Source organism: Larimichthys crocea, chromosome XII, assembly GCF_000972845.2.
Source record: "Larimichthys crocea isolate SSNF chromosome XII, L_crocea_2.0, whole genome shotgun sequence".
In the NCBI taxonomy this organism is placed as follows: domain Eukaryota; kingdom Metazoa; phylum Chordata; class Actinopteri; family Sciaenidae; genus Larimichthys; species Larimichthys crocea.
The window spans coordinates 5,077,297-5,098,782 of NC_040022.1; the positions used below are offsets into that span (position 1 = coordinate 5,077,297).

General features: G+C 40.0%; 1 protein-coding gene across 2 annotated transcripts; it reads left to right on the top strand.

Annotated features, from left to right (window-relative positions):
* Positions 1-463: 463 nt before the first annotated feature.
* On the top strand, positions 464-20,301 carry wipi1 (WD repeat domain, phosphoinositide interacting 1). Of its 2 annotated transcripts, none has more exons than XM_019268245.2 (13): positions 464-847; positions 4,184-4,266; positions 8,195-8,364; positions 9,555-9,651; positions 10,925-11,022; positions 13,603-13,695; positions 14,323-14,393; positions 14,640-14,747; positions 14,854-15,018; positions 15,127-15,234; positions 16,736-16,875; positions 17,454-17,554; positions 19,464-20,301. In XM_019268245.2, the coding sequence occupies exons 1-13, from the start codon at positions 759-761 to the stop codon at positions 19,512-19,514; spliced, it is 1,374 nt and encodes a 457-aa protein (XP_019123790.2). In that variant the 5' UTR covers positions 464-758; the 3' UTR covers positions 19,515-20,301. The 2 variants fall into 2 exon arrangements, with proteins under 2 accessions (XP_019123790.2, XP_019123791.2); XM_019268246.2 differs by having other exon boundaries at positions 8,198-8,364.
* Positions 20,302-21,486: the final 1,185 nt, after the last annotated feature.

The following is a 21,486-nucleotide window of genomic DNA, read 5'->3' on the forward strand; positions in this document are numbered from 1 at the left end:
TTCATTTAATTTAGCTGGGCATAGTAGACAATTAGCCATCAGGTGTGTTAATTAAAGTTGATCAAACGTCCTGCATTATGCTTCTCTACAGCTCCCTCCACTGTCCATTTCGGTACAAAATGTCTAGTAACCACTGATCTAACTGCAAATGTTGACATTTATTCAAACAAAGTTATGAAACATGTCTGGAGTCTGTGGTATGACTTGAAAAAAACAGATATTGTCGGAGAGATTTACTACTAATTCGTGAAATTCACATTTTTTGACTAGGGTTTAGTTGTATTTTGTATTTTTCTCATGTATTTTGTTCTCTGGGGATTTATCAACATCACATGAATGGACGTACACAAACAAAGCCCACTCCACCTCGGCAGCCAATGAAAAAACACACTATTGCACGCCCGACCAATCAAAATAGGAACCAGTGACAACATTGTTTGACTGCGAACCAATCAGAAGAGGCGAACAAGCGACGTAGCTCTGTCAGCTGTTCTTGTTTTGCTTCTTTTCCCCTCTTCTTCTCGTCCAGGCTCCCGGGAACCGACCTCCAAAACAACCGCACTCAGGCTGAATTTGGACTCATCTGTAGCGGAGAAAAAACCCGCCGGCTCTTCCTCGAGAGCTTACTTTCACAAAAACTCGGTTCACATTTCTCCCAAATTGGAGCCGTCTTCCGCCGACATCGAGCGAAGAGGTGCAGCCGATCCCAGGCCTCCAATCCAGGGCGGAGGGGGGGAAGGAGGTCGCTGGGAATCGGGATGGAGATCGGAGAGGGTGCTGGCGGGCCTGGCGGACCGGACGGACCGGGGATCCGTTTTGGCTGCGCCTCTTTCAACCAAGACTCCACGTAAGCAAGCGGGCAGATAATGAGCGGACGAGTCCAAGAGAGACTCGTCCTGCTTGATTTCTCCCTGAAATTAGACAAATGCACCATGGAAATATGCAGTTAGTCATTTAAACGAGAGCAGAGTGTAAACAGAAGTCTGCTGTGCCAAATTAATTGAGTCAGCGCTTTCCCAGACACACCCCGCCTTACATCCATCCAATTAAAGGAGCACCCATTAAGTAATTAATACCAAAACCATCAATCACAGAGAGCAGGCCACCATCCAGTCTGTAAAAACAGCTGTATAATATCTTCTGCAGCAGGAGAAGGGCTTCAGACTTGAGTTGAAACTACCCTGCTGATGTTCCATTGATGTCATCCAGGTTATTTTGGCTTTGGGGACTACAAACATGGAGTTGCATTATGGGAAATGTATTATTATTATTGTTATTTAAACATTGATCCTAAGGTTTGGATATCTTGGCCTGGCTGGAAGGCCCTATTCAAATCTAATCAGGGTTAGTGAGGGTGTGTGTGTTCATTTGTGTTATCAGAAAATGCATTTTTATCTGGTTTATTCACCGGTTTTCTTGATACCCGCGCTCCCTCTCTTTCATTCACTTCTTTGTGTCTCCATTTTGCAGCACAGGCTGTGAGCCAGATTCACACGTAGAAGCTGGTTCATGAAATAAACCAAGCCAGTACACAACAGGTTTTCAGTGCCTTGCTCAAGGGTAGTGTCTGCCAGCTTTAATCCCTGGGAGTAACTCATATTGCATAGATCATTACACCGTGAGCAACACCATGCCAAAGTGCTGATCTCGTTCAGGATTCAAACAAGCTACATTAAAGCCACTGGCTTATATAAATATTATAAACTTACAAAAATACAGAAACTTGTTTTTGGTAAGGTCTACTCATTGCACAACAAACAGGATGTCACACAGACCTGCCTCTAACACTTTAAAGTGCTGAGTAATGTAAAGATAAGAGCAATCTATGTTGTGAAAGAAAGGATTGGGGGATGTATCTATCTGGGGGTGTGCTACACACCAGCCCATGTGGCAGTGACAGTTTCAGACAGCAGGACACTTGTTGTGTTGTCTCCAGCGTATGATTACCTGTTGCATCTGTACAGTGTCTCATTTTCTCTTCCAAAATTGCAATAAACTCCTGTTTATTTTACAAAACAGGGAGGAGATCAGAGAGAACACTGTCATTTTTTTCTGCAACAGCAGTGAAATTACTGTATGCTGTATTTTCTCTGCAGTTTCATCCTCCTTTCAAACAGGACGAGACAGGACAGGAATGTACACACCTGATTGCAGGGATTGAAAGCACAGGTGGCTCTAAAAAGAAAAAATGATGGCTGTAAAAATTAACTGATTTAACCTTTAAGTCTGTCTGGACTGAGTCCACACATTCAGCGGGCGGATTATTACGGGCAGGTATGAGACGGGAAGCAACAGAAAGTTGGTTAGCTTGTTTGACAAGACATCAAATGAACATTTATGAGTGGTCCTGAGGGCTGCGACGGGCAAACAAACGTCTCGCTGTGATGATAAGTTATTCTGGTTTTCTCAAGTGTTCAGACAAATTATTGCCTTTGTCTTCTCTTGGATTGGTTTCGAGTCGGGGGTTTCCCAACAAATGACTGCCAAACAAAGTGAAATATGCTTCTAAAACATATGAAGCAAGGGTGTTCAACTTTATTTTTCCCTCCAGCAAAGCAGTAAAATGCATGGCTGAGTTAACTTGTTTGAGGCAGAAATGTTCTTGTTTAAAACTAGATTTTTGACACGGTTATTATTTGCAAAATAGAGCTTCAAAATCAAGAAATAAAGCAGGACAAGTAGACATATGGAGTGCATATTACTCCGTTCCCAAACAAAATGATATTACCACAAACCAAACCAGTTGTCACACGGTGAACCACCCAAATACATGAGCCCATCTTGCCCAGTTGGTAATCCAGCCTCGGCTTCCAGCGGTGTATCCCACAATTCACTTCAACAACGTAAGATGTTTGGAAACCTTGCATACAAATGAAAATTGAGAAACTTCTGCTTTCATTGTCTTATCATTTATAAAACAGCACTGTGAACAGGTTGTAGTCCAGGAAGGAGAGAGCTTCTGTTTTATGAAGGGTCCTGTCACAGCACTATAGTTGTGCTTGAAAGTAAACAATAATTTAACAAAGAAAAGAAACCTTAAAGGTACTTCAGCAGTTATATTTAGCATTTTCACAAAGTTAATGGAGACAGATCAAAAAGAAAATGGTCATCATCTGTGCAGCAGTGGTGATGTCCCAACTTTCAGTCGCTTATATCCAAAAACACTGTAATCCTATATTTCCCATAATACAACTTGTTAGTATCTTTCATTAAACTCTACCCGCTGAGTGGTACTCCCAAGCAGCAACCTCTGTGGCTGTGAAGTGAAGCCAATGCAGAAGTGCCGAAAACTGCAGTTCCTCAAACATCCACTTGGGGCTGGCTCCAGAACGAGTTAGTCTCCATAAGTCCCCATGTTTAAATGTCCAACTTTACAGCAGAAATAAACATGTTTACAGCCTGGTACAAAAACCTGTTTTGGTCTCTATAGCTAATTTCCCCATTCATTACAGCTGTACTTGATTAACAAGTGGGTGCTGTTACAGGTGACCTGTTTGAGCACCGGGGTTTCATTCAGCCCATCTCAGCTCCGTTCCTGATCCTCATCTTTGCAGAGGAAGATCTGCCAAGATGGTATTAGCCAGAGCCTGAGCTTCACAATGGCACTTTAGAAACCTGTGGGTGATGTCACAGATATTCTTTCTGTCTATGGGTACTCCTTGGGATGAGTAAAAAGAACTTGAGTGTCCCTTTTAATTTCAGATCTATCTGCTAACTGTTCGTGCTTTCAACCCTGTCCCATGGTCTTCCTTAGACATATCTTACCTATTATCACATGACCAAAACTCCAAACTCATTGTATGTCATTTGGTTATCACTGAAGTACTGCATCTCCTTGAGCAAAGCAGGACTGTTAGATGAGGATAAAAGTGGACCAAGTTCATAATTATTGTTGAGCTGATCCCAGCAGAGCAAACCTCTTCTAGATGATAAAGCTCACCACTAGGCGGCTCCCTAAAGGAAGAACCAGGGAGGACTGTGATGATGTGGAAGTGACTGCATCCCAGATGATTTTACATCATCTCATGTCATATTTTCCCTGTATTTCCAGTTGGAGTGCCACAAAATAAACACTCATTCCTTCCATGCTAAGAATATAATTGAAAGGCTGAGACAGATTCAAGCTTTAAAGATGCTTTCCAGTTGAACTAATGGTACGTATATTTATGTGTGTGTGTTGCAGGTCACTGGCTTTGGGAACAAAGACCAACTACAAGCTGTTTTCTCTGACCATGGTGGAAAAACTGGACTGTATCCATGAGAGTGGTCAGTATGAAGCTTTGACTGCACTTTGCAACAGTGCAACAGTGCAGGCTAAACATCCATCCACATGTAGTTAAGAATTACATTCCAGTGTAAAAGTTAAACTAAAGACACTGGCTAATCATATGACACAGTACATTCAAAGCAAACACTGTAACGCTGACCTTATCATGTCACCTGTCTCATTTGCCTGCTCATCTGTTTTATGATGACAGCAGAGACTCCAGAATCATCCACTTGTTCCTACTGGATCATTGACTTTAATTTGACAAACAGGATAAAAAATAGTCTGCTTTCGTGTAAACCGAACTCTTGTATTAGTTCATCTGTCCCAGACTGACACGTCCGCTGTGGGCAAGTTCAAGTGCGATGCCACGTCATGTCTCCTTAGGTTTCCCTAAAAGGAAGGCTGAGTTTGTGAAAGAGAGCCAAACACTGGTTACATTTACCCACAGTGCATAATCTGTGTATTGTTCATACTCTGATTAAGGTTCATCTCGTTTCCATGAAACCTACATTCTTCTCCAGTTTGAGTCTTTCTCTTGTTACGAGTTAACTGTTTATTCCCCCTCAGTGATTAAGTGCTACCACAGATCCTTCATTCCAACAGCTGTCAGACTACATAATAATTATACACATAATATACATATATACGGTTCACTGAATGAAGTACCTGTCAGTCAGTGTGTCTTCATGTCACACCTCTTAATGCATCTTTAGAGAGAAATAGACCAGAGTGAATGAAAAGACAACTGTGGATCATCTTTTATTTTGATGCAGAATACATGAGTGTTCACACTACAGCCTTATTATTAAGTCTTATTTTATAAGAAGAAAGCTTAATAAAATCTCTGTGTCTGTGTGAACCCTCAATATACTGCACTCAGGCACACAATTTGTAATATTTACAGAACTATGCCCACCGGGTTGCAGTCAACAAGACCGCTAGGTGCCACTAAATCCTCTGGACATTCCCATTATCAGAGCCGGGCCAGAAGCATGACTAAAGATTCACTGGTGAAGAAACAAATCCTATATTGGGTAGGAGGCAGCAGTGAAATGCAGTAATATAGTAGGGTTACAGAAGAGTTACTGAAGTTATTTTAATAATCTTGTCATTTCATGTGGCGAACATTCTTGTAGATAGAAACATACAGTTGAAACCAGAAGTTTACATACACTATATAAAAAGACACATGCTTTTTTTTTTTTCTCACTGTCTGACACGAAATCAGACAAACCCTTTTTGCTGTTTTAGGTCCATTAGGATTACCAAAATGTATCTATTTGCTAAATGCCAGAATATTTTTTTAGACAATTTTTTATTACTTTCTTTAAAGTCAGACACTAAGATTACTATGCCTTTAAACACTTTGGGAAGGACCAGGTGACGATGTCATGTCTTTGGAAGCTTCTGATAGGTTTAAGGTGACAACATTTGAGTTACTTAGAGACACACCTGTGGATGTATTTTAAGGCACACCTGAAACACACTGCTTCTTTGTGTAACCTCATTGGAAAGTCAAAAGAAATCAGCCAAGATATCAGGAAGAGAGATGTGGACTTGCACAAGTCTGGTTCATCCTTGGGTGCAATTTCCAGATGTCAGACAGTGAGAAAAAAAAAAAGCATATGTGTCTTTTTATATAGTGTATGTAAACTTCTGGTTTCAACTCTATCTACAGCCACCAGTTCAGCCAAACCTTAACCAAGTTTCTGCTAAATCTGAGTATGACTTCATCAGCTTAACATAATTATGATGTATGTGTGTTGACCCGCAGCCACACTACATGAATAACTGGGTGAGGAAGGGAATTCTCTGTGCATGTAAACAGAAGCAGTGATTATCTGAGCAATGAGACCGCGGAGAAGTCCGCCTCTCTACATCAGAGCGCCCGCTGGGTCGTTTTAGGGTTTCTCGTGACTGGATGCTCAGACAAGGCTGGCTTGCTCTAATTACACAGTGCTCATGGCTTTTTGGCAGCAGCCTCCCATGGCAATGAAGAAGAGTTTCCCTAGAATGGACATATTTGGTCTCTAGTCTGCAGTGTCAGGTCCAGGTCGGTGTTCTGTAGGACGTATTCTGGTTCATATCAACGTGACATGTTAGGAAGACACACCTATAGCACTAAATCTGTGTGAAGCTAAAATCTGTCGATATCATTGTCCATGCTGATGTATTGATGATGCTGATGTCAGGCTCTCGATATAATGCGATTTATTTGATTTGATATATTTTGTGTTGAATTTAACCTGAACTGGTCAAATAATCTAAAAGAGTTTTCTGAGCTGTCTACTGGAATCCGACACATAGGATAGGCTCCAGCCCTCCATGACCCTGAGGAGGAAAAGTGATTATTGAAAATGAATGGATGGATTCTTAAACATGTTAAAACATTTAACACTTTCAACCAATTCTAGTTCAGTCAAACAATAAACTACATAAACCTGTACAGACAAATTATTAATTAATTCACTCGGTAGAAATGATCAAAACTCAACTTATAATATGAAAATTATATTAACTATACATCTCCTTTTTGCCTGGCTCCCACCCAAAACAGCGCACGCTGCCCCTCATTCTCATTGTGTGACAGGATTTGCTGACTCAAGTGTGCATTACACTCTGTTTTACGTTTAACCAAAGCAGTTGATATATGTGAAATTTAACCAGACATATTAGTGTAATATGTCTGGTTAAAGTCTGCATCTGCACTTTTATGATTAATGATGGAACTGTGGTTAAAAGAATAACTAACAAGCCTGGTTGTACAGAACACAACACACTTTTAGTGGAAAAACTGGGACAAAATGGCACGTTCTCGCCCACTTTGTCACAATAAGTAGCATCTTAAATCAGAACAGAGCAGCTGTAAAAGAACAGAAGCTTCATCTCTGGCTTTCTCTGGTTTCCTGTAATGTGTATGTGTGCTGCATGTGCTGCAAGAAGCTTTTGACACGAGTCAGCCTCTCTTCATAAACTTAAACCTTGTATATTTATATAGCACCTTTCATGCAAACATGCAGCCGAAAGTTTAACAAAAATAAATAAATGCAAAAATAGATTTTGGCCATATAAAAAATAAACACATGGGATAAAAAAAAACATTTATGAATCAGTGCACAGAAACCAAGACCTAAAAATAAAAACCAGTAAACAGTTTAAAGTAAATTTCAAGTATATTAGGTGAATAAACATGGTTGAGGCTTAAAGCTCAGCAGTAAATGACAAATACAAAAGATCTGTCTTTTTTCAAATGTCTGCAGAGGTGGAGTCCTTCATATGAATAACATACTGAAGTTCATCTGCAGTTCACTGGCAGACTGTCTCTGCTGGTTTTGTCTCTTTCTGGGCGATGTAGAAGGGGTGTGGGGGACTTTTACATGGCTGTGTCAAGTGACCTATTGTCTCGTAATCTGTCCATGTAATGAAGTATCGGCAGACTCGAGCCAAAAGAAAGAAAAAAAGCTAAGGTGGTAAGTTACCCAGGCCACAGTCTAAACAGCAGTCACACTCATTGGATGTCTGGTATTTGCTGTGTGAAAGCAACACAAGTGAGGGTGTTCGTTGGTGCCGGTCTACGTATTCTGAAAGATTTTAATGTCCTGAAAAAATGGATAAGTTGTACCACCGTCTGTTATTAACAGTCATCACCAGAACAGCGTGTCAGAGCTGCTCTCCATCATTTCAACTCCAGAACAGTTTCATGTGCAATGCATTGACTTCTAGGGTCCCTGATTCACATCCTAACTATTTCTGTCACTTCTGTTCGTACACAAAGAAAGCGTTCAAAAGTCATTATCCCCATTTCTATGATTTTTATTGCGTGCGACTATACTAAGCTTTTCAAGGTTTGTGGTAGGTTGATATCTGCTTTTTGGGTGATTGTCTCCGTCTCTGCCTGTCTGTCTGCTCCCTGTTCTCACCCAGCAGAGACTCCAGATGTCTACATCGTGGAGCGCCTCTTCTCTAGCAGTCTGGTAGTCGTGGTGAGCACCGCCATGCCTCAACGTATGAACATCTATCACTTCAAGAAGGGCACGGAGATCTGCAACTATAGCTACCCCGACAAGATCCTGGCCGTCAAGCTTAATAGACAGGTGAGCTACTCCATTTCACTAGAGTATTACAGTGAATCCATCCGATTTATCACATTTAGAAAGTAATTCACACACTGAGCCTTGTCCTGTGTTGCTGAATCATCTTGTTTCACCGTCCCTCATCACCATTTGCATTCTAGATACAATCTACCGCACATGCAAAAGTATGTTTATATCAGCAGACACCTACCTGATCTCCATGGATGATGCCTACACATGTTTAAAGGGATAGTTTGGGTTCTTTAAAGTGGGGTTGTATCAGGTACAGATCCATAGTCCTGCTATGCGTGGGGGCGGCCACAAAATATATTTTAGCCACCTAAAGGAGGCTAAAATATATTTTGTTGCTTAACCTGTTTATAGCAGTAGATTAAACATTGATAATACACTGACTATGGATAAGTCCCCTCATAAAACCCCACTTTAAAAAAAACTTTCTTTCAAAAGAAAAGGGAGTGTTACAGGTATTAAAGAAGCTACGACAGCATTTCTGAATGAAACTCATGCATGTTTGCTCACATTCATCCTGGAGAAATGTGTTTAAGCTCCTAAAAATGTAACTGTGACACTGCTGTCACGCACACAGCGAGGAGAGAACAGTGACATCTGAAAATAGTGTACCTGCTGGGAAGTGGTGGTGGGATTTTGCACTTTCTGGTGTTATTACCGAGAACGTGCCAGCAAAAAGTACCACAGAATGTTTACAAATATAAAATAAGATGTTAATGTGTTTTTAAAAATGTGACCTGATTTAAAATCATTATATAATATTTGTTGCGCACATTGCTTTCAGTTATCACAATGATTTTATTAAGGTAAAACAGGCCATTTTGTAATTAGCACGGGCAGCTGTTACTTCAGGACGGTGGTGAAAATAGTGAAGTTGGAACCCTCACCATCAGAGGGGCACCACTGAGTCAGTAACCTAGAAACCTAAAAATAGGTATTCCATAATTTTGGATTAAAAATATCCAAATGTATAGGTTACACTGCATCAGGTTAGTCAAATCAGAGTGTTGAAGGTGGAGTCTATGTGCTTTGTTACTGAGAGGACCTGTACGTTTACTGTCACAGCACAACAGGCAGACTGTTGACAGAAATGTGATCTCGGCACGTTCTCATAAAGTGAGCAATACTGTTTCATGTCGCTGTGAGCAGCATGAGATGTTTTTGTGATCTGTGTCTTGCAGAGACTCGTGGTGTGCCTTGAAGAGTCCATTTATATTCACAACATCAAAGACATGAAGCTGCTCAAGACTCTTCTCAACACTCCATCCAACCCCTCAGGTAAAACATTAATATCAAGAGATGGGAACTGACCATTGGCTCATACAGTAGGTAGTGTTAAAGGCCCAGTGTGTCAGATCTACAGAATATTGTAGAAATGAAATATATTAATCTGTATGTTTTCATTAGTGTACCACTTGAAAATAAAAATCGTTGTGTTTTTGTTACCTTAGAATAAAACGCTGATATTTACATGTGCCACAGAGTCTGACATGTTTCTACAGTAGCCGGAACAGACAAACTAAAAACTAGCTCTATAGGACCTTTCTATTTTTTTGTGAGCTTCACTGCAGATTTTCCTTCACGCTATAGGAAGTAGAGGGTGAGGCGATTCACTCGTTGCAATTTCCAACCTCGCTGCTTGTGACGCTAAATCCAACACACTGGTCCTTTAAAGCAGCTATAGTCAATATTTTTATGTCAATGGTGAATCACATCAGTCCCTGTATGTATAACATAGTTTGGCCCCAGCAGGCAGCCGTTCTTACAACCCACTCTACATGACCTGTTTAGCAGCAAGCAACAGAGAGACACAGTTGGCATATACTAGCTAGTCTCAGAAGTCAAGAGTTGGTGGAGCCCAAAACCAGAGCTAAAACAGAGTGAATAGTGACGGATGTCCGTCAGATAGACATAAACATGACTCTGATGAACATGTTGTTCTGTACCTGATGGATGACTAAATAAGCAGCTGTTTACTATCAGTTTATTAAAACAACAACAAATTAACACAAGGCAATAATGTGCCAGAGCTCACAGTTTGTTCTGCTGCCAGTGGCCAAAAACTTGTGCTTGTTGCTCTTGATGTTTTGCTAGACATTCAGGCCTAATATGTATCACGTTTATCAAATCAATGACAGCTGCCCTCACTGAGTAGCTTTACATAACATGCACTACCGATTTGACACAGCCTGCTGTTGAAGTAATCAGCAGAGATAAATATCAGTATCTGTACAGTACAAGGCGGAGAGGGTGTGGAGTGGTGTGCTGGTATAGAATGAGTACCATCTTCTTCTTGTGCCATATACCAGTCAACAGTAGCATATCAATAGTAATAATAGTAATTCCCACCATGAGCAAGCGCTTTGTCGACAGTGGCAAGGAAAAACTTTTTTAAAGAGACAGAAACCTTGAGCAGAACCCGGCTCATGGTTGACGGCCATTGGTATATACTCATGAAAATTGGTCCAGATGAGTTGAGCGATGGTTGACTGTACTCACATGAACCTCTATTCAGGTTGAAGCTGATTCTGTCCTTTCTCTCCTCTCACAGGTCTTTGTGCTTTGTCTGTCAACCATTCCAACTCCTACCTAGCGTACCCCGGTAGTGCCACCATTGGGGAGATCATAGTGTACGATGCCAACAATTTGGTAAGAAAACGTGGAATATTATCCAGCATTGATCTGACATCTTTGTGATTTAAAATGGAGTCAGCTGATTTATTTTATTTTACAGTTAACATGTTAACAGTTATCAACTCTTTTTGTCAACTCTTTTTGTGTCCTCTCAATTATGTAATATATTATTACTTCATGACTATGACAAGTAGAATTTTTACTGGTGTTTTTTTTTTTTTTTTTTTTTTTTTTTTTTTTTCATGAATTTAGTATCTCTGAGTCACTTCTCTATTATCTACATAGTCCTCTATTCCGAGTCACTAACTATGTTTCGGATACATTCCTCACTTGTTAGTTGGTAACTACCATACACTCTTTCTAATATTTTTGGTGGTAAAAATGAGTCTATATCAGTGTCTTGAACGTACCCTTCTCTAATACAAACACTCTTATAACAACGTATAACTTTATCTCGTTATATCTATAAACTTTTTATGTATTGTGTGCAATGTATCTTGTTAAATTACCTTCTAATAAATCTTTTTATCACTATATTTTCTCACTCACACACAGTGCTAATATTTTCAGAATTGTTAGGATGGTACACATCACAATTTTCCACATAATAACAACAGAGTGTTGTAATTACTTTGACAGTATTATGTCTACATTGGCTAGAAAAATGACTTTAAAATGAGACATCACATCATTTGAAGGGAGAAAAAAAAGTCAACCATGTCATCAAACATATACTTTATATTTAGCTTGAGTACATATTGGATTTACATGTTGTTTTACATCTAGTTTTATTTTACATTAATACACATAATCAAGTACGCTGTTGAAAAATGAAGCTGTTTTTGAGATCTAGTTATTTAAAGTGTGGATAAGTTGGTTATATTAGACTCCTTCTTTTGAATATCAAGCACAGTGGGTCAAAACTCTTTTAACATTTAAAACAACATTGTGTTACTTTTATACCATTAAAATAACAGATTTTAAATCAAGTTGATGCTACACTGACTTGTTCTCACGCTATGTAACTTTGTATGTAATGCTTTACAACACTTACTGTAAGTCACACACCACCAACTATTTCACTGATTTTGGTGACACTGGATCATATTTTATGGAGAAATTGTTTCCTGTTTTTTCCTGATCTGGCTGCTTCACCTCAACTCTCTGTGATTTAGAGAGTTTCCTGATGGACAGTGAAGTAAACTGCTACAAACTGTAGCTGCTGTTAACAGACTGCCCAGACTGTGAGCTCAGAGCACTGGAGTATTGTTAGTGTTTGTACCACAGGCGATCATCAAGAAGACACAATTATAACAAATACATGTGTACTGTTGATATATTTACAACAGTGATATTACAAATGGGGTCATTAGATCCTAAAAATACCAATTTGTATGAAATGTTGCTTTAAAGTGAAGGTCTCACACTTGACTTGACTTGAAACTGACTTCAGGAACACATGGTGACTTTTTTGGTGGGAATGGTGCCGTTTTATACAGTGTTCGAGATTTCAGGATTAGTGAGCTGCACACACCAGGTAGAGTATCGCCGAGTGCTCTCAGAGGGAGTTCTTTGGACATAAGGTCAGAAAATGTAATAATCTGACGGTGAGTTGCTGTGATACTGTAAGGTAGGACATGTGATAACAATCTTCTCTTTGTGCACTCAAGTGTAAAGTTTCTCACTTTGGTCCAGTGTGTGTTGTTTTCTCACAGAAACCAGCTCTAGTTGTTCCTTCACTTTCAGGTGAAACCATGTCATGTTTTTAATTTTGCTCAGATTCAGATGAACTCGGGTTTCTTTTTACCTGGAAAGATGTCAGCTGATCTCTGCCACACGCTGGCTGTTAATGTGAACCCAGGCAGAAAACACCACACACACACACACACACACACACACACACACACACACACACACACTATGTTGCTTCATACAGCAGAGCAGGTTTGGGCCATCAGGATCAAAACAGGTATTATTTCTTTCCCCCTTATTCTTTCCTTCTTACAAATGTAATGTTGGTACACAGTTGGGACAGGATTAACAAAAGATTGTGAACGTTGCTGTATGCTTAAAACAACCTTAAAACCTGTTTGGAACATTCCTCAGGTAAGTAGCTTCACTGGTAACAGGTGATCGTATCAAAGGGCATCGAAAGGCTCAGCTAAAGAGCAAGGATGAGGCAAGGTTCATCACTGCATGGGCAAATAGTCCAACTGTTTAAAAACAACATTTCTCAATGCACAGTTGCAAAGAATTTATGGATTTCACCATCTATAATCCATAATATCATTAAAAGATTCAGATAATCAGAAGAAATCTCTGCAAGTAAGGGGCAAGGCTGAAAACCAACATTAAATGCCCATGATCTGTAATGGTTCATCTGTAAATGCAAGTTAAGACTCTACCATGCAAAGACAAAGTCAGATGTCAGCAACATCTAGAAATGCTGCCTTCAGCTCATCTGAGATGGACCAGTGGGAGGTGGATAGGTGTGCTGTGGTTCACATTTCAGACTTAGTCATACTTAGTGACATGAACAGTTTATCAGCATGGAATAACACTCTTTCTTCTTTGTCATCTTCTTGATTATTTCAGAGCACATTGACAATGATCCCGGCCCATGACAGTCCTCTGGCAGCTCTCACCTTCAACGCCTCGGCCACCAAACTTGCCAGTGCCTCAGAGAAGGTAAGAAAGACCGATTAGTAACCAAATATGAGACAAAAGTGAGCCTCTATGAAACTCTATCCCTCCATCTGTCCACTTAAGTCCTGTTATGGATGTTCAAGGTCGCCAGGAAATAATAACAACTTTCTAACCATCTTTTTTTACCCTACCATCAGGGCATAGGTTGTCTTTAATCTGCACTTTCATTCATGGCAAGGGAGTTTGAAAGTCCATTCAGTTTGCTTTGAATCTTCGAGGTCACCATAGGATGAATTCTTGTGATTTTGGTGACTTTTCCACCAGTGCCATCATTACATTTATTTGTATTTGTAAGGAAAATTTCAAAAACTAAAAGATGGATTAATTCAACATTTTCAATTTCTGGGCAGAATAATCTGTACATTGTTTGTTAGTTATTTCAAAGCTTTTGTATTGTTGGAAACAAGAGGCTCAAAGGCAGCAGGGCTTTAGATTCTTACTCATGGAAGATTATTAAAAACACTGAAGAAAGACACTGAAGATCTTCATAAGCAAAGAACAGCTGCTGTACACCGCCAAGTTTCTAACAGAAATATTTACATATCTATTTTTCGCACGTCAAGGAAACACGCTGTAAAGTGAACACCTCACTGGCTTCTGTCTCTACAGGGTACCGTCATCCGAGTGTTTTCCATTCCTGAGGGCCTGCGCCTGTTTGAGTTTCGACGGGGCATGAAGAGGTCAGAGTCCAAACACATAGAAATCTGCATTCTCTAAATGAAATAGACCTTAAACCTTATTAAATAACGTAAACAATGATATTAAATACATTTATACACACACCAGCGCCTGCAGGCTTTACTACACCCCGGTGACTAATGAGGTCAGAAGTATCAGCTTGTAGCCTGCTAATTATGTGCTTTAAATGATTGATTCCTCAAGTGTCCTTGCTTGTTTTTTGTGTCTGTCTGTCTGTCTGTCTGCAGGTATGTCAATATAAGCTCTTTATCATTCAGTCCGGATGGCCAGTTTCTCTGTGCATCCAGCAACACAGAGACAGTACATATCTTTAAAATGGAGCAAATGGGACCAAGGTACACACACACACAAATGTTAATTTAACCATGTGGCATGAACCAAAGTATAAATCAAGTTGTAGGATGAACTTGTTCTAAAGGAAGCTTGTTACTCTGTTTGCAGCGGAGGGGACGAGGCTGCCACCTGGACATCCTACGTGGGGAAGATGTTCTCAGCAGCCAGCAGCTACTTCCCTGCTCAGGTATCCGGCATGATGAGCCAGGATCGGGCCTTCGCCACTGTTCACCTCCTCACATCCGGCCAGAGGAACGTCTGCACCCTGGCTACGTGAGCTCCTCTGTCCTATTATGTTACATGTTTGAGAGTCTCACAGCTGAGCTGTGCTAGATTGAACATAGCAAAAACTGAAATCAATGCTCAATCTGATTCTTTCAGGATCCAGAAGCTTCCGCGGCTGCTGGTGGCCACAGCTGACGGCCAGCTGTTCATCTACAACGTGGATCCACAGGATGGAGGCGAGTGCATGTTGGCGCAAAAACACAGGTAGGATTGTGACTGATTCAACTCATATTCATGATACATTTACAATCCAAGACTCACCCAAACAGAACTACATTAAGTTTAGAGAGACTTTCTCTGGTCTTACCATTTATCATTACCATCAATACTTCCATTTAAAGAAGGCTACTTTTGGACTATTCGGGCTTGCCATTCCTGTTTCTCATTGACTCACATGAATGTCCTGTGTCGTCTTTGTGTGCCCGGCAATTTGTGTAAGCAACACCTGCCCAACTCCACCTCTGATTGGCTTATCATGGAATTTTACTCAACCTCAGCCAATCATCATCATTTATGCAATTGTCTTGTGCCCCCGCCCTCACCAAGGAAGGAGGAACAAGAAAAATCTTTGTCGCTCGGCTTAGAGATCTAGTTGGTCTGATGAAAAACAGCTGCCTTCAATCAACGCACCGCATTTTTTGTCAGTAACTATAATGGCGTTTTAATGATGGGAAGAGTAATCAATTAGATTACTTGTTACTGAAAAACACTGTGTGTTGTATGTACAGTGGCCCCTCGTTTATCGTATCGTATCGCAATAGACGAAATCTGCAAAGTAATCAGCTTTATTTTTTACAATTATTATACATGTTTTAAGGCCATAAAACCCCTAACCACACACTTTTATACACTTTTCTCAGACAGGCATTAACATTTTCTCACATTTCTCTCTTATTTAAACACTCTCAAAGTTCAAACTTTCACAGATTTAACAAAAATAAGTGCAATACTGTATTAGTAAATGAAACCGTATTTAACAGTTCTTCTGACGGTGCCTCTTTGTCCTGGCGCCGCTCCCCTGTAACAGCTTTTTCCTCTGAAGGCCTTGGTACAGGTGTTTTTGTAACAGCTTTTTCCTCTGAAGGCCTTGGTACAGGTGTTTTTGTCCGAACATCCAACGCATGTTGTACAGTACTGCCTTAGCCAATCAGGACGCAGAACACTATGCGCGTTCATACTGTACAGTACGCTGTAAAAAAAGCATGCAAAATTACACACAAAAAATCTGCGAAACAGCGAGACCGCAAAAGGTGAACCGCGTTATAGTGACACCAAGTTATGTCTTTCAAAGAAATCAGTTAATTACAAATTGGATGTTGACATGAACTTAACCTTAAAGTCAGAAAGTATGGCAATTTTGGGTTCTGTGTGTTGCTGAGGATACTTCAACATGTGAACAGGACGAGCTGGACCTACCAACCCTTTGATTAATAGCACCCACTAACCAGCCACAGCCTTAGCCAGACATAAATCCAAGGCCTGTAAGCAGCTCTCATCATCCACATAGTGTATTCAGATACTGGTTGCATGTTAGTACCAGGTGGAAAGGGGATAATATTTTGCCTGTGCACCATGAATCCAAAAGCTAATCCACTTCAGACCCTGTGGAAGCTACTGAAACCAGCACACTTCCTGTATTTTATCTCCACATGAAAAACAAGTTGAAGGTCAAGTTAAACTTTCTTCTCTCTCTTCCTTCTTTTAGGCTTTTTGGTGTTGATGATGACCAAGGCGAAGGTACAGAGTTAGAGGGGTCAAAGGTCACAGGGCCAGTACAGGCTTGTCCTTCCTATGCTGCGACCGCTGCCTTACCAGCCTCTGGCCCCATCACTGCAACTCTTACCGGTTAGTAGACGCAGACATTTCCTCCATCTGTGTGTAGCAGGAAGGGTTTGTCTTCACCCTCAGATCAGCTCATTCAGGATGTCCGCTTTCTTTACACTTAAAATAGCTTCCCCATCTAAACTGAAGTGTTCAACAGGCTTTGAGTTTGGGCTTTTTATTCCACTTTTTATGACCGGATAGCTTCATCTAAAGTGTGTAAGTGTAATGTTTGTAGAGAACAACAGTTTTTCATGGAGACAGAAGCAGTGAGCTACCACTGTCATCCGTCAATAAAGTTAGGGGTTTGCTAAATGTTTCTAAATCAAGACCGGATACTTGTTCCTATTGGGTCTAACTATCCTCAGTTCTGTTTGAACCATGTCCGAATGTCCCCAGGACCTTTTTAGATTGGGTCTTATTTGTTTCATGCATGTTGGGTTTGGTTAGATTTGAGCATGCTTGGGCCTTGCATGCTGTTCAATCTGAGCAGATCTGATGGAACTCCATAAACATACAAGCTACAGTATATCCAGAACTCAAGGTTTGACTTTGTTAAGCATAGATCAGGCTCTAATGATCTGTCACCTGTTTCTACTCAGGTTACTCTGAAGATGGCGGGGCAAAGAAAGGCGAAGTCATCCCAGAACACGAGTTCGCTGCTGGACCTGTGTGTCTGGACGACGAGAATGAGTTCCCTCCTGTGAGCATCCAGAAGTGCTAATGTCATCTATAGCTAGCTTTCGTACAACGGGCATTGACAAAGCATTCATGTAAACAGGAAGACAGAGAGTGCAAGCTAACTGACTCTCAGAAAAGATGACCAACACTGGTTTTACAATCAAATACCAGCAGAGTCTTTGGACTTAACCGAGGACAAAGTTGTCTGAACATAATCCACGTTACAAATAGCTAACACAGTGTCAAATTTATTAACCAGCTAAAACTAGTGCAGTCTGATACAGCAGTACTGCAGTGATACCTCTCTTTATGAAGGTCCCAATGTTCTGTTTCAGACATTATTTTAGAGGTTGCACTTACTGTACTGTATTGTTTTAAACTAAGAGGTGTTTCAAATATTTGGTCTACTACTATTAATTTAAGTGTATAAAATATTAGTCTGCAGTAACTATGGACATAGCACTTGTGAAACAAGAAGTCACTAAAGCCAGTTTCTGACATACATACATCCATCCATCCATCCATCCATCCATCTATCCATCCATCCATCCATCCATCCATTTCTGTAACCGTTTATTCTTATCAGGGTTGCGAGGGGCTGAAGCCAATCCCAGGTGACATTGGGCAAGTGGCAAGGTACACCCTGGACAAGTCACCAGTTCATTACAGGGGTCTGATTCAGACATGCACCTCTTCATATTAGTAGTGACAATTTAAAGGTCCAGTGTGTTAGATTTAGGGGAACCTAATGGCTAAATATACAATATACTAGTCATAAGTGTGTGTTTCATTTGTGCTTAAGCACCTGAAAATAAGAATCATTGTGATTTAGTTACCTAAGAATGAGCCTTTCATATCTACAGGAGTGGGTCTTCTTCCATGGAGTCTTCCATGTTCCTACAGAAGCCCAGAATGGACAAACCAAACAAACTCTAGAAAGGGCCTTTCATGTTTTTTTCACACCGACTTTGGGTTCTCCTACTAGCTAGGAGAGGGTGAAGTGAGGGATATTCAGTTTGCCACTAAATCCTACACACTGGACCGTATAATATGTGTCTCAGTTTTGTCAGTTTTGACTTAAAAGTCATGGCAGCCACCTAAAGCGGTCAGTTCTGTAACATTTTTCGATTACTTTCAACAAGTCTGAACTGAATCCTGTCAGATTAAAGTCTTCAGCAGAGATTAAATGTATGTTGTGTTTAAGTACTGTTAATAATTTATCACTTCTTTATCATCTCTTTCATGCTAAACCAGGAAACACTGTGAATGAGCCAATTTTAGGTTGTCGAGGACAAACCTCGTACGACCACAAAAATAATAATAGAACAGCAGTCTTCCTTCCTATATTTCTGATTTTCATTCATGCCAACTCCACGAGTCATTTTAAACACTCAGGTTCTGTGGCTCCAAATCATATAACTACCTTTATATCGAGCACAATAAGTACTGTGGACATTACCAAATTATATTGCGTTGCATTAACGAGAAATTCCGGTATTTTCACACTTGGGTCTTGCTCTCATCATTGTGGCCTTTCTGTCTATGGGTCCTGCTAACTTTACACCCTTCAACTCTTAGTAGAGATTCAGGAAATGATGAAAATTTAAATGAAAAAAAAAATGTATAGGGAAAGTAGTGCATGCCTTTTAAATCTTTCCAAATTAATAGTTTTTATACTTAACTATATTTTATTTGCTTCCAAGCTGCCAGCTAACCACACTAGCTTCCTATTCACCTGCAGTGATAACGAAACATATCATTTTTACACATGTAGGATGTTTCTATTTCAGCAGAGGTGAACACATTTTACAAAAATGTCCTGAAAGGTTTTGATTGTGCTGTACCGGAATTTCTCTTCAACTGTGGGTCGTGAGCTGCATTTGAGAAATCCTGTAGACAAAACTAACAGGTCTGTTCATGTGTTTTGGTAGATTAATTGGTGCCGCGACGGGACTGGAGGTGGACAAGCGAGGCGCTCGTGAGTGGGTAGAAGGACAGATGGACAAACAGGCAGACAGGCACGGGCAAGTGAGATGAACAGCAAAAAAAAAAAAAAAAAAAAAAAAAGTCTTTCAGGGTGCCAAGTTATGTTTTTCAGTTCGGGAGGAAGTAACACTGATTAACATTCAAGTTACCGTGGGAAACAAAACACTGAGCAAGAAATAGATGTCACACAGTGTAGTCTTTGTGTTGCATAATGATTGTTTCAAAGGTTCACTTCTGATTTGGTCACAGCACCGGTAGTACCTCTAAAACTCCCCTGAGATCACTGTTGAGTTTCTGAGAACCAGCTGTGAACTTGGAGGACATTTCTGAACTTGTAGATGTTGTTGGCGACTTAGGAAAAAAAAAAAAGAAAAAAAAAATCAGGGAATTGATCATTAAAGAGTGTTTCGTGAAAGTATGAGCTGCATGCTGGAGCAGAAATATAACCACACTTTTCATAGCTTTATTACTTGACAGATATTTTATGAAGTTGCATTATTGTAGCAACGTTTTTATTTTCCTCAGTAATATCTTAGTTTACGTCCATGATAAAGAAATTGTTTTCATTTTAATTCTGTATTGTATTTTACTGCATTGACATGTATTATTAAATATTTCTGTGTATGCCTCTGGATACATTTCAGAAGGTGTGTATGTACTGTACCGTTTGTTTGTGCCTATTATCATTTGTAAAAGAGCAAAAGTATTTTGCTAATTGCACAAGACCAAAACAAGTGAAAGAAATAAATTCATATAGAAAGAATGAACCTATGCAAAGCAAAACACTTGTCTTGTTTGATTTTCTTTCATGTATTTCATTTTTCACTTGATAAAAGAGCTTATATTGTAGATAAGATTTTCAATGATTGACGTTGGGGTTGTTTGTGGCTATATGTGTGAGATCACATTTCACAACGTTTACAGCCACAGGTGTTAAAAATGTTACATAAGTGTGTTTAGCTGTCGGCACATAGTGATCTATTCAATACTCTGACTATAGGCTGCGATTAATTACAACAGCACAGCACAATGTGCATTTATTGCAAAGACTCAGAGATTAGGAAGACAAAAGTCACTACTCATAGTACCAGTAGGAGAAAATCAAAAATAGTTAACAGAGTTATTCCAATATTGTCTTTGTTGTTGATTTATTTAATAAAGTAAGAATAAAATGAGGTTAAGAAGACAATATGAGCATACAATAAGAACACCGCTACAGGAATATGACTCATACTGAGTATTTTAGCTGAAAGGTCAGAGATCCTCACACACACAAAGTGGTTCGCAGTCTGATAATGGGTGAAAGAAAGTAACACATGTTTATATAGTTCTTGCCTTGTCCTGGTGTGATCATGGAGCTTCCCACTTCATTATGAGTTAACTGAAGTTCTGTTGTTATCTTGAAAAGAGAGTCGTCCCATGATGAGGAACTGGATCCTTATCCTAGCCCTGAAAGTTAACTCCTCATAAAAAAACTCTATGAATAACTGCCATTCATACTGGACCTAACTGGCTGCCCAAACCCTTGGCTGGTCCTTTAACAAGTCTAAGATAAGACAAGCTGTAGTCTTATTTCTCAAAGAAGACACACAGAGTATAGCAAGATACAAATATATAATATAGTTGAAAGTTTAACAGTATAATGGATACATTTGTCACAGTAGCACCACACTAGACCGGTGGAGTCTCTGTCAAAGAGCCAACATGACATCATGAAGGCCTCAGTATGCTTCTGCAGAATCAGAGAATTCAACTGTATACCATGATTGTTCATGTGTGCACAGGTGAGAGAGTAAGCAGGGTTTCTCTCAAGCTTTTTTCTGACTTCTCACACATCTACATCACCAAATGGGACACCAAAGGCCTTTTTCCCGGCAGACATTTTGACTGCGTGACAGCAAGTCATGCACAATACAAGGGCTCTGAAACTGAAGCAGCTAAATGGAATTCAGCCATCATTTGTTTGAT

What these genes read in the sequence shown, in the direction of transcription:
- wipi1 (XM_019268245.2), top strand. Translation starts at nt 759, where the DNA reads ATGGAGATCGGAGAGGGTGCTGGCGGGCCTGGCGGACCGGACGGACCG. An exon ending in CCGTCAAGCTTAATAGACAG is followed by an intron (nt 8,365 to 9,554) that starts GTGAGCTACTCC and finishes TGTGTCTTGCAG; the next exon opens with AGACTCGTGGTGTGCCTTGA. An exon ending in CACTCCATCCAACCCCTCAG is followed by an intron (nt 9,652 to 10,924) that starts GTAAAACATTAA and finishes CTCCTCTCACAG; the next exon opens with GTCTTTGTGCTTTGTCTGTC.